Source organism: Panulirus ornatus, chromosome 69, assembly GCF_036320965.1.
Source record: "Panulirus ornatus isolate Po-2019 chromosome 69, ASM3632096v1, whole genome shotgun sequence".
In the NCBI taxonomy this organism is placed as follows: domain Eukaryota; kingdom Metazoa; phylum Arthropoda; class Malacostraca; order Decapoda; family Palinuridae; genus Panulirus; species Panulirus ornatus.
The window spans coordinates 15,121,161-15,135,303 of NC_092292.1; the positions used below are offsets into that span (position 1 = coordinate 15,121,161).

General features: G+C 37.0%; 2 protein-coding genes across 10 annotated transcripts in view; one reads left to right on the forward strand and one right to left on the reverse strand.

Moving 5' to 3' along the window:
* Positions 1-1,375: 1,375 nt before the first annotated feature.
* Positions 1,376-14,143, forward strand: part of LOC139747542 (methionine synthase-like) — an 85,771-nt gene continuing 73,003 nt past the window's right edge. Inside the window, exon 1 of the mRNA XM_071659949.1 lies at positions 1,376-1,518. The gene's annotated coding sequence lies outside the window, so the exon portion shown is untranslated. The remainder of the gene's footprint in view (positions 1,519-14,143) is intronic.
* Positions 11,068-14,143, reverse strand: part of LOC139747619 (neuroplastin-like) — a 32,568-nt gene continuing 29,492 nt past the window's right edge. For 4 of the 9 annotated variants that reach the window (XM_071660103.1, XM_071660100.1, XM_071660101.1 and 1 more), the window contains one exon: positions 11,967-13,944. In XM_071660103.1, the coding sequence (XP_071516204.1) occupies positions 13,896-13,944 (49 nt within the window). In that variant the 3' untranslated portion in view covers positions 11,967-13,895. Of the gene's footprint in view, positions 11,636-11,966; positions 13,945-14,143 lie in introns of those variants that run through there. The other 5 variants (XM_071660096.1, XM_071660102.1, XM_071660098.1 and 2 more) reach the window with 5 other exon arrangements.

Below are 14,143 nucleotides of genomic sequence, written 5' to 3' on the forward strand. Positions count from 1 at the left end.
TATGTGTTTCACTTACCCTTTAACAGTAATGGTTGGCAAGGATGATGACAGACATGATATGATTATTGAACGCTGTTTGTTAATAGTATTTGTTAGACTACTGAGGAATTACATGTATCATTATATGATCTCTTGAACAAACTTATATGTTGAAAATGTTATGTCAGTGGTGCGTATATACTTATTTGTGTTTCAGGAGTGATGACTTTTGACCTAATGTAATAAAAAGGGTGTGAGGGAGAGAGATCTGAACAGAAATACCACTGCAAAAAAATATGAACGAAGGAAGGGATGGATAATGTGTAGAATCCAAGTAAACAAAGTAAAATAACTATCAAGTAAATAGCCATTACAAAGTATGCATGTCTCATATTCCCAGCCAAGATATCCTGCAGCCGCACCTAAGAGTCACATTTGTACTCAGTAACACTATATTCTCTTTACTAGGACACTTAAGTGAATACTGCTGTATCATTTTTCTTACAATTGTTTTGGTGTTGACTCTGGGCACTTTAGTACCAATTGACCTCTGTAACATAAAGGAAACATACACCTCAAGATTCGCTTCCTGTCACTACGACCTTATATAAGATGTTGACCCGAATGAGGTGTGTCCACAGCGAACGATGAGAATATCAATGTTGTTTACGACTTGCGGAACTGGCCTTCAAATCGTTCTCACCTCTGCCCTCAACACTAAGCCAGTAACCTCCCACCTTCATGCAGAATTAAGTAAATCAAGAGTCTGTCTGGGAATTTATCCAGAATGTTATTTATCATCAGTGAAATTGATGTGTACGGACAGATATTTCGTGCTCGTGACGTGTGAACCAGTGAGGACACATGCAGACTGGACACTATTTGGGGAAAAGACACAAATACAGTTTGAACACGTAATGAATTAAAGCTGGACACATCAAATTTGACTCAAAAACCAAAACACACATCGGTATGGATTCATTTCACAAAAGCTGGAAACGAGGCTTTCGGACGAGTTGACAAATTGCCTGGTTTTTCTTTAGTTGTCCTGTACTTTTCAGTAATTAATGTTGGTGCAGCGCGTTCACAATACATACTATCACACCACTACGTACGAGGCATCGGTGCATCCCCTGAAAAGGATAATAAAAGCGAAAGGTTTGGAAAATGAATAAGACAGACTATAGCCAATCACTGTACTACATCAACGCCTGTTTCTTTGGCCAAGGGTAAGCCAGTGACACCCTGTGAATACGGACGCGTACATGTGTGAGTGTGAATGACACCTGATGAAGAGGACAGTGCGCTGCGAGTGCTCAAAATTGCAAGGTGTATTGCAGTGCAAACATTACAGGCCTACGTGACCTTTACAGGGATTAACTAGTGGAAATATATCGTTCGTTATTGCTTCGTAAGCATAGCCCGTGGATAAGGTAATTGCGCCGTTAACCTTCCAAGGGAATTATAATGTATCAACAAATTAGTGTGATGGAGTGTCAACTGGCCCCAGTCAGCGTGGTTACCGACGGATGTAAAGAGGTTAGTAGTAGTTTGTCCTAGGAAGGCGTTCATATTATTAGATTTTTTTTATGAAGAGCATTTTCCATTATTTTGAAGATGGGAGATTACCAAGCACAGGTAGGTTACAGCATTACCAAGCACAGGTAGGTTACAGCATTATTAAACATAGGAGATAGTGAGAGTGGAGCTCGTATATACTTTCTTTGGTGTTTATGATGCAAATGATTTCAAACATCGAAGCCATTGGATCCTTTCGAGGCTATGATGGTGGAGGATAGCAGATATGAGCAGCATTAATGTGATGAGAGCAGAAAGGCATACGAATGATTCAAATAGAAAATTCTGCAAAAACCAGAGCCGCAAGTGTTAGTCATGGACTTGAGAAATATTTATCGTTTATTCTTAAATGTACTTACACCATTTCTAACACGTATATAATCCCTTAAGCTTAATTCTGTTGAAAGAAAATATGTCATGAGTAAAGTGTTTTAGGCCATATGTCTATATGTACTTCAGCGTCTGAATAGAAATAAACCAAAATTAGTTACATTCAAGTGATAGAACTTAGATCATAGAAATGTGATGGAAGGTATTGCGTGTTGCATGTAGGTTTCCACAATTTTGAATAATCATTGTACGCGGGGCATAAACTTCCATGGTGTGCTGCCGGCAAGAGCTATCGAAGGAGCAAATGGGAAGGACAGAGAAGATCCTCTAGGAGGGCAGGGCAAGCTTGGAGAAGATAGGACGGGGCTTGAGGAAGGGAAAACAGATCCTGGAGAGGGCAAAGCATGACTTGGGGAAGGCATGACAGGACCCGAGAAGGGCGGGGCAGGACAGGACCTGGGGAGGGCAGAGGAGGGCTTGGGAAAAGCAGAACAGGGTTTGGGAAGGGACGGAAATGTCGGGGGGAAAGTGGATAAGGGCGTGGGAAGATCTTGTGAGAGGTTAGGGTAGGGCCTGGGGAAGCAAAGCGAGGCATAGAAAGGGCAGGAAATAGCCTAGGAGAGACAGGGCAGGATAGAGGTTGGCGGACAGGATTTCTAAGCGAGGAAGTGGACAAGGCCCGGCCCTCAGGAAATGAATCATTATCACCACAGTACTGACCGTGGTCGCCTCTTGATGCGTTAGTTTGCTCTACTTTATTGAGTGGGAGATCTGTACTTATCTCTATTAATCCATATTAACGCTCTGTTTACAATCTCCTTAACCATCATAGCCTCGGGAGGATTCATTGGTGTTATGGTTCTTAGTTTCTTTTGCCATCTTTTGTATTATCACCCATAATGACAAAGCTGCCAAACTTTGAGTATGAGAAGGAAAAGTATTCTGAAACCGAATAGCTGGGTTTGTTTAGCGCAAATATAACCCACCCAAAAAGGCTCGAAGGTATGTTCCCAGATTTTTTCTACATAATATACATAAGTATTCATCTCAAGATTTAACGCCATATAAAGCCATTTTCCAGCATTCTTAAGAGAAATGATCAGTATTTTGTGACACCACAGACTCCACTGCCAGTATGAAATACAGTGGGTGCTTTAGTTAGTGAAGCAACACGAAACAGGTGGGGATACAAATTTTCATGAGTTCAGTGCGGTTATCCGTGAGATGTACTTCAATTTCGTGGGGTTCTGTAAATTCCATAAAGGTATCCATGCCTGTAAATCATTTATGGATTTCACGTGTTTATACTTCTTGCCTTAGACCGCTGAGTTTTAGAGCCCCTTATCATCTCGTCTTCCAGCAGATACGACTTAACGCCTTTTTCTTTTTTGAAGCAGGTTGCCACTTCCTTCAAAACTTCTAAGATTATTTTCCTGTTCTGTTTTCAGTATCTTTTTATCCGATTTTCATATTTCACCAAAGGACTGGCTTGTACGAGGAGTCTTGTCGGTATAGAACAGACCATGTAAACCAGACAAGGCCTTTATCGGCCAGGACACTGCGTGTATGACCTCCCTAACCCTCGCAGGCCAGACGCCCACCATCCCTCCCACCACAGGAACAAACCAGTTTAGTTCCCATGTGAGCGTTTGTTTGATGCTGTTGAATAAGCCAAGTCTCTGCCAGGCATACAAGTCGTGTCTTATAAAGACCTGTTGTGGGTTACCTATTCTCTAGGTTAGAGAATTGTCACGAATTATAATTGATCCTATACATGCTGCCTCCTCTTTCGTACCGGTGCTCTTGATAGTGTTTGTAGGCATTCTCGGGATATGACTAAGCTGTGTGGAACTTCATCATATAATTTTGATGAGTCGAATATCGTCTTCAGTAGCGAGAGATTTTGTTGTTTCAAGCGGTTAGCCTGTTCTGCGTGGATCGCTCGAGTGTTATGGGAGTGGTTTTAGTGTCCTTACAAACGAAACCTAAATTTGCATTGTGAATACCATTTATCTTTGAGGTTCTTAGTTTTGATCAATTACTTAATGATTATATTCAAATTGGTGCTTCTCTAGTGTTCGTTTGCGCTTAATTTATGAATTAAGGGTCAGAAATGAGACCTGATGCCGTCGAAAGTGATGTAATTGTATTTAAATCAGGTTGACTGCAGCTGATAATAACACTAATAACTTAAATGTGGTCACAGTTATGAAAATGTAAATAATAGTTTTTCCTTCGGTCATTTATGCAAGTTGCAACACCAAAGATAAATAATTCTCAATCGACTGATATAGCCTCCCCCCCAAAAAAAAATCTAATAATAATGACTTTATGGTTGATCTGACTTAAATATACACCAAGTATAATTATCAAATGTTACCGAGGAAAAAAAATCCCTTTAGAGGAAACATAGGTCGATTATCAGTACTGCTCGCCCACCCTAACAAGGAACGATCATCACAGGTCTCGCTTGGGAAGATCCAATCAAAGTGACCTTGGGCAAAAATTATATACTCACTGATAATGGAGACTCGTTTTGTGTGTGTGCTCTGGTGCATCTGAAAGTTTCTCTGTCTACCACCTAATACCTGTTTGAGGCTTAAGAGGATATTTCCATTATTAGAGCAGAGTTCTGCTTCTTTCCTCGAAAAAGGGTCCTGGGTTTGTAATATATATATATATATATATATATATATATATATATATATATATATATATATATATATATATATATACACACGTGTTCCCTGCATGTCGTAGAGGGCAACTAAAAGTGGTGGGAGCAGGGGGCTGGAAGTCCTCCCCTTCTGTTTAACTTTTCCAAAAGAAGGAACAGAGATGCGGGCCAGGTGAGGATTTTTTTCCCCTCTGAGGCTCGGTCATCTGCACTTGACGCTATCTTGCTAATGCGAAAATGGTATATATATATATATATATATATATATATATATATATATATATATATATATATAGTTTGTCGCTGTCTCCCGCGTTAGCGAGGTAGCGCAAGGGAAGAGACGAAAGAATGGCCCAACCCACCCACATACACATGTATATACATACACGTCCACACACGCACATATACATACCTATACATCTCAACGTATACATACATATACATATATACACATGTACATAATTCATATTGTCTGCCCTTGTTCATTCCCGTCGCCACCCCGCCACACATGAAATGACAATCCCCCCCCCCCCCATGTGCGCGAGGTAGCGATAGGAAAAGACAACAAAGACCACATTCGTTCACACTGTCTCTAGCTGTCATGTATAATGCACCGAAACCACAGCTCCCTTTCCATTTCCAGACACCACAAAACTTTCCATGGTTTACCTCAGACGTTTCACATGTCCTGGTTCAATCCATTGACGGAACGTCGACTCGGGTATACCACATCGTTCCAATTCACTCTACTCCTTGCACGCCTTTCACCCTTCTGCATGTTCAGGCCCCTATCACTCAATGTTTTTTTCACTCCATCTTTCCACTTCTGATTTGGTCTCCCACTTCTCGTTCCCTCCACCTCTGACATATATCCTCTTTGTCAATCTTTCCTCACTCATTCTCTCCATATATATATATATATATATATATATATATATATATATATATATATATATATATATATATATATATAATATTTATTTATTAGTTATTGCCATTTCCCGCGTGAGCAAGGTAGCGTCGAGGACAGATGACAGAGCCTGAGGAAAACATCCTTACTTGGCTCCTGCCTCTGTTCCTGACATTGGAAGGAAATTTGAGACTGCCACCCAGAAACTCGTTTCAGGAGCTCCTAATGGACGCCATTGAAGTGAGAAGTTCTTTAACAGGATTGCACTTCCGATGATATTGCCTCACTAAAGGTTACTTTCGTGCACGTTTTAATTGTTCAGAGAAGTTGGTCATAACAATCTGAATTGATTAAGATCTGCAAGTGGAGTCTGTCTGCACCCAACCGAGGTATTTGTCCTCCCCGGGTAGGTCGATAAATGGGTATCTGGTTTAGGCTGGGGCTTGAGTTACAGGCACTACATTTAACCACTTTGGAAGGAAGAATGAGAGGTGGCCTGACCACATCCTTTAAATTTTTAAAAACAATTATGTGACAGCTCAAGAGAGGTAGGGACAGAACAACCAAAGGATTTAACATAAAATCAAACAAGAAATTTCTTGGAAATTATGCGAATAAGTACTTCTGTTATGTAAGTAGTGGATGATTAAAAAAATATATGACTGAAGACATAGTTAATGCAGACAGCATATAATAATTTAGGTTGAATGATAATTTTCAAGAGAGGGGCCCCATGAGTGTAAAACTCCCTCCCCATACAGTACTGATAAATAGTTGTATGGTACATATTTACAAGTTTAGGAGACTGGGCATCACAAGTGTAAAACTCGCACTTTGTTACACAAATAGTAATCACAGTCACACGCACCTTAACATCCTGCTAAAGTAACCCCTTCTATGGAGTTCTAGCAGTGCTCAAGATCCACGACCCTGGTTGAGAAAGTACATAGTTTAGATGTGTGCATATCATTATGAGGTGATTGCAGGACAATTCAAGGGTAATTGTTCATTGTCCTCAGTATGGAAGTTGCATCTCGGGTATGAGAAGTCTCTTTGATATATTAAATCGGTGTTTGTGATGATGTAGACATGAGTGATGTCCAGGGCACAGATGAGAAAGTAACATATATTTCTGAAAAATGGTGTATGTGTGTTGGGGGGATGTTTAAGGCATAGGAGGGTCATATTGGTGTATGTGTGTCTTGCAAGTGTTTTGTTTGTAGTGAAAGGAAAGGTCTGTAAGTATAGGTTGTTGAGGTTTGAGGTGGTTGTAAGTTTTCTTTCTATCTGGGGGTTAGTATTTTGGATGGAGTCCAGCATACTTCAGCAAAGGATTGAATGCCGAGTATATTGAGGTGGGAATACAGTGGGAGATTCTTTGTCGTGTTGTATGAGCACTGAGTACTAATGGTTGCAAGGAATCCAGTGATTGTTTTTTTTTGTGTGTGCTTTGCTGCTTAGTTACACTGCTTTTAACTTGGTGGATGATTAGGTAGGTGAGCTATCATTTAAAGTGTAGTGGATGCTTTGACTAAAGGATTTTCAGGGTTTCTCGTTTGTCCAAATCTGGTAAGTATTGTTAGGGCATTTTGTTTCCCTATGGTCTTTGTGTAAATGTTTGTGGTGTGGAGAGCAAGTCTTCAGAGTCATACGAGATACTCTGTATGGATGGGTTCATTTAGTGGGATTGGTTGACAAGGTGACTGGAGAATACAGGTTGGATTCATGTCTTACATGAGTTATGGTGAGTTTTTGATTGATTCGAGAACTATGATTTTACATACTCCAGTCATGGTGATTCGCGTACTATGATTTTAAATACTCCAGTCACAGTGAGCACAAAATAAAATAACATTTATATGCACCAACAACAGTGAATGAGTTAGTGTCTGGTTAAAACTGCAAAACATAGTTAAAACTAATTATCCTTTTTAGATGTAAGCTTCAGAATACAGAAAAAATTCAAGTATTTAGACAAAATTTACATTTTCAATCACACTGCAATCAAAATTCATGTTAGTAAAACTCAAATCTTTTCTACAAAATGTTTATTACTTATTACTTGGGTTAAGAAGGGACATATGGTGCAAGGAAGCTTTCATAATATTCTTATTCAGAACTCTAAATTGTGACTAGATCTTCAACAAATAACTTCTACATGCTGTCTGAGGTGATTATGAACAGTTTTTAACACTAAGGTAATGCAAAAAGTCTGAAATTTCACACATTACAAGGAAGTTTCCTTTGAACACCATAGCTATGAAATTTATAATACTAAGCTACAAGAAGTTACACAACTGCAGCTCATGCTCTCAACATTTAACAATTTATGAATGAACAACTTACATTTATTAAAGCTAGCAATCTTTACCTCAACAAAATTACAGCACAAGTCCTTGAGAATCAGAGATAATGATACATATTCCTTAATATCATTTAATTAAGACTTTCCTTGACAACTAGATTCTCGGAAAGTCATCACCCCATGGAATTTTTCTAATGAAAACCATGTTTAGGCTTGAGGGACTAATAATAATCCCAAATAATACTAATATTATTCAGTTTTATCATCACCCTACACCTGGGGTGAAAACTCTTTAAATTAAAATTGTTATAAAAACATTAACTGGATTGTAGCCTCACTCAAGATGAAACTAAAATATAAAGGAATTTAGAGATGAGTTTTTAAGAATGGTTCTAGTCAAAAATATCTATGTTTATGTCAGGGAGTGTTTTATCTACCTAAATCCAAATAAGTCATTGTCTACACTTACATTATGGTAGCTAATTAGTTACAGCACCTCCCACATCCTATCATAACAGCCTCTTCACATACAAGTAAATAATCTCACTCACCCTGCATACCATGGCTCACTTTATAACATGAAAGTGTAAATGACAAGTCATTCCTCGTACATGCATGCTGTGCCAGAAAATACTATACTTGATCATTCATCCCGTATCAATATGAAATGATGACCTTCACTGATACTCTAATATTTTTTACACCTAATTGCCTTTTGCCGTTTCAGTGATGTTTTTCATTTCCTCCAAAATTTGTAAATACTTTCCCTTGTCTTATTTTTTTCCATTTCATAATTTTCTGTATATTTCAGTTGAGGCCCAGCCCTGATGTGGACTTTTGTCCATGAGTGGAGCCTTCAACACACAAACACAAAAAAAAAAAAAAAAAATCCACCCTATAGCTGCCATGTATACTGTACTGAAACCAGAGAGTAATATCTACAGATAAGCTCCCACTGCTAACAGGCTTAAACAGGGCATATGATTAAATCATGGTAAACTATGGAGTAATCCCTGATTTTGGTACACTGTACAAGGACTTGTGCAAATTAGGCCATTTCTTGTTTGTTCCTGACAATACATCACAAAAGCAGGAAAGGCAATTCTTTTAAAAAAAAATATTATGGTACTTTTATTCATGGTCATCATTCCACATTCTGCCAACTCCCAGTTCCTCTCTCAAATGCTTGTACTCTTATCTTTCAACTTTCTATATAGACCTAAACTCACCCATGCACCACAGTTCACTACTTCCATTATCCCATTCCATGTTTGCAAACTCGCTTTTTCTTTACAGTATCTTCCTTCAAGAACCTGCATCTCAAACACTTCAGTACTTCTTGACTATCTTGTCCACTAGTTTTTTATCCTGGTGGCCATGGCCACCCCTTAATGGCAGTTCATGGAAGGAACAGGCATCAGAGATATGAATATATAGATAGAATAGCCTATATTCATTCAGCAGATTCGGAACCCGTGGAACATTTTAACCATTAAATCATATATCTCATTTCAGTTTATGCTTGACCAGTATATACCTACACATCAACACAGCCACAGTGTATCTCTACATGTCCCAGTAGCCCTCATTTATCTAAGTATTTCTGACTCGAAAATATATGATTTTGCAAGGTCATAGGCATTTTACCTACAATTTATCTCCTTTTCTGACATCAACAAGTTTTGCCCAATGTAAAAATATTGAAATACTACCATCACATGCCAAAGCAACAACCTTAGTTCTCTTTTAATTATATAATAACTGCTGGTAGGTCAACAGATATTAGGTAATCAGACGTAATTGTTTTCTATAGTGAGCTATATCTAGGGTTTCGCATCATTCAAAAAAATAAAAGATCTAAATGATGATACCATTCATAGTTCAAAAGCTTCTTTAGTCAAATTTTGGAAATAAATGGGATGGAAAATTATATTTATTTATTTACTTATTTATTTTGCCTTGTCGCTGTCTCCCGCGTTTGCGAGGTAGCGCTACCTCGGATGGAAAATTATGCTGTGGAAAACATTTCAAGTTCATGAAGTCAGTGATTAGAAGCTTGAATATATTCATTTTTCATAGTGATTGATGTGGTGTAAGCAAAACATGCCCCAATTGTAGCAATTTAAGGTTAAACAAATAAAGGATAAGAAAAAGAACAGATTTTAACTAGAGCTCCTTAAATGTTTGTAGACAGACTGACTTTTATAAGCAGAGAGGTTGTAGGAAGATGCAAAGATGAAAGAAGGAAGACATTTCCACAATTTCACTGTTGTAAGTATGGAATAGTTATCATAAGTCAGTCCACATGTGACTGGTCTCCACAAAGAAATTAAAGAAAGAAGCAGCCACATACATGCCATGGGTCCAGGCCTTAGAGGAAGGGATAGATACAGTTGGCCCTTAGGGCAGTGGCCAAGATGATACTTGTACAACAGGGATAAGGTGGTAACAACACAGCAGAAAAAGAGGCATGATTGGAGAAAGTGCAGTGCCATGATAATTAATGAAGAGAAGCCTACTATTCCACTCTGGGTTATAAAAAGGCTGAGGAGAAGACAATCTAGATAATCTAAGTGAGCAATCCATACTGAGGCAATGAAGACCACTGAAGGTGCAAAACAGCTGTTCTTAAGCCAGAGAGGCTGACCGCTGATGTCGGTCTGCCTATGCTATTTCTTCAGCTGAAGTTTACCTTTGTTGCTGTTCAAATAAATGCTTTTATTAAGGCAATAACAATTTCCTGAAAAACTATGGTCTCCACTGAAGTGTGAATACCCAACAAAGGGCTGCTACGTGTGAAGGGAACAAAGGGCTTGCATCATCTGTTGGCTATCCTAATATAACAGTAGTTTTTTAATACTGTAGTTTGCTATCGGTACTTGTCAAGTACGTATGACAATGGCATGGATATTATCAGTGATGAGGCTACTGGCATTGAAATATTTTCTTTTTTATTTTTGCAGTGTATGCTGTCCACCTAGCCTGCATACATGTGGCCCATGTATACTTAATTACATCATGCTCACACACACTTTCAATGGAAAGAAATATCAGCTTTCAAAAGAAATCTGATAAAAGCTACTTGTAATAGTGTGCACCTCAAGACTGTACCACTGTTACAGTAAATAGCACATACCACTCTCATGAAGATGCAATTAAACATAACCTCTCGACTTTCATTTCCATTCATGTTCAGTTCTCTTTCACATTCTCCAGAACTGTTTTACCATAACCCTAATGCTCTTGGGGCCACTTTGCATAAAACTGCTATATTAGCTTCCACTCCTATCCAATACTTTTGAACTATCTGCTTATACTACCGGCCATACTCTCACAAATCCATTAGTGTAAACACAAAATAATTCTAGTTAAAAACAGTTTTGATATAAAATCACAGTTAGTCTTTCATGAATCATTCACTGCCTAGAGAGATTATTTTCCAATGTCCCTGATAAGTCTCCCTAACTAACTTATGGAAAAATTTGTCACATAAAACTCCTTGTCAAAAACAATGAAAGATATCAAAAAGGTATGACTGAATTACTAGTATGGCAGGAATATCTGCATCTGAGTGAAAACCTTTCCAGAATGACATGCACAAAAAGGCAAGCCTTTCACAATGTTAATTGTGGTATCCATGAGCATGCATCCACACCAACTATAGTATTTACAGTACAGAGACTTCTTCTTAAAAGAATGTTTAAGTGCTGTACTTTGATTGCTGAACTAGATTTATTTCATATGCAGACTTCATCTGTGGTCACACAGGGGATTAATCTGTACTGCTATGAGGAACATGGTGAGCTGAGGATATTCAGGCAGAAACGGACACACTCTTCCCTCAATCTGTCATTATCTGTGGGTTTTAATAATTATGTAATACCATCCAAGTGAGTTTGAACTGAGATTACTATGAAATACAACACATGCTCAACTACTAGTCCAAAGCACATTCCACAAACAAAGGCAGTCACTTTCTTGTTACATTCTAGGGCAATCCGGCACAACAAAGAGGTTAAGAAATAATTTGATCATCATAAGTATAACATAAGATCTTGAATGATATACAGGGGTCTCTGAAATCAGCTGATATAAATCCTTTTCACCCCTCTCTCATCACATTTGTGCACAATTTCACCATCACACCTTAAAACATCTACAAAGACAACAATAACAGCAAACAATTCTTGATTCCGGATAATTTAATATAACTTTACTTAATTACAGTCAACATATGAAGTTTTAAAATCAAACTTCTCCAAAAAAGGGGAAAATTTCCTTTGCATTAATCAAAAATGCTATGTAACAGTGATTATAACACTTACAACACTATTTAACATATACAGTGATAAACCTAGCTACAACTATATTAGAGTATTACTGAACTCATCATTAAGTATCCATGTAGCGTGTAATTAAACTTCATGCACTTGCAAAAGATTTTTGCAAAATCCTCCATATGTCATTATAAAATATGAAGTTCACAGAAACAGTTCTATCTTACATTTCCTCTTAAATCAGACCGCATCTTTGCAATATTTAGTAGTAAATCATTAATTTTCAGGAAGAGAAGTCTAATGGCAGTAAATCTAAACACTGTCAATGAATATTCAAAGACACGAGCAATATGTCTCGCACAAATATTAATAGATAAATACAAAGTAGAGAGAGAGACATAAAACTTAACAAACCTGAGTTGGATATTCACCCACTATATTCAGTAGTCAAAAATAATTACACTTTCGGTTAATATTTAACTTACTACTCATGATTTCATCCACAGAAGTATATTTCCTTTAATATGCAATAAATTATCTTTACTTTTCATTTTCTTACCAAACTCACAGGTACATAAGCTGTTCCTACTCTTATTACTTGCTACATGCTTTAAACATAGTACTGCATCATAGCTGAATATATTCAAAATGCCACTAACTGCATTTACAGCATGATGGCACCTACTAAACCCTTTCTGTAAAATGGGTATCATTTCACTTAAGGTAAATTCATTCACTTTCTCAGTTTTATGCACACATAAACTTTCATACATCTTATAGTAATCTGTACCTCTTTAAAAAGGGCAACATTTTATGAATAATCTAAATCAAATGAGACTTGTATATACAAATATTAGCCAATAAATTTCCTGCATATATCGTAATTCATTTTCAATATTCTTTGACTCCAAGCACTTTAAAACCCATGCATTAAATTTCAAATGAACTATATACTGTTAATGAAAAGAATTCTGTTGTTAATAAATCCCTGCACTTTAAGTTATACTTGATTGCTATGCAACAGAGCCAGAAATGCTATTTACATATAACTGAACCACTACCTATATAAATTATAAATTATCAGTCATATGATCTATTGGAAATTCTTGTTCCAGTTACCACAGTACATGATGAATATGTTTTATTCTAAATTATGGACATACAATAAATATCATATACATTTCTAATAATAAAATCAAGGAATAAAATAATTTTTCTTCCAACCCCCATAACACTACAAATTACATAACATGGCTTCCCTCCAACTAAAGTGCAAATAAAGTTTGATTTCAATCAAAAGAAAACGTTTTAATCTAAAATGCTATAACCAAATAACTTGCTAAAAAAAATAATTGTAGTTGTAGGAGGAAAAACAGCACAAAAGAAATAGCTAGATTGGAAAATATAACGATTTGTCTTGTGGCTAATGTGGTCATTGATAATCCTGACCGAAGAATGCCACTATGTTGGGCTTCTAAATGTGAACAAAATGCAGCATGAAAGTATAAGTACCTCTTCATGCACAATTAGTTATATAGTTAATCAAAAATAACAAGCCATTAAAAGGTTTCCCCTGCAAGAAAGAGTAAATGGAATAACAGTGATTTGATGATAAGAATTAGCAAACTCAGGTGGGATCCAAGCCTTCAAAATTTTATGAAACTCATTTTCCAAACATTATTAGGAAAAGTGATTTTGTAATAAAGTATATGAAAACACTATTATAGCAAAGAGTAACTTATTTGTGACAAAATCTGCCCATACTATCATCTTATTTCCTCATATGGTGAAGCAAATTTTCAGCTGAAGTCTTGTGAACAATGCCTTGCAGTTTTCTACTTACTTTCGTTGTCGCACAGAATCCTTGTTGTGATCAGCTGTGTTTTTCCTGTAAAGTATGCAAACTCTCGGGTTAAAGGTCCCACAAACTCATATGAGGATTTTCATAAGATCAGTTTGCTCCTTTATGCTTCTTTGCCTCAACAACAACAAAAAAATAAAAAAAAACAAAACAAAAAATTCTAAAATAAAATAAAAAAAAAATAACTATCAAAAAATAGTTTAAGCAGAACATTTTCATTCATAAA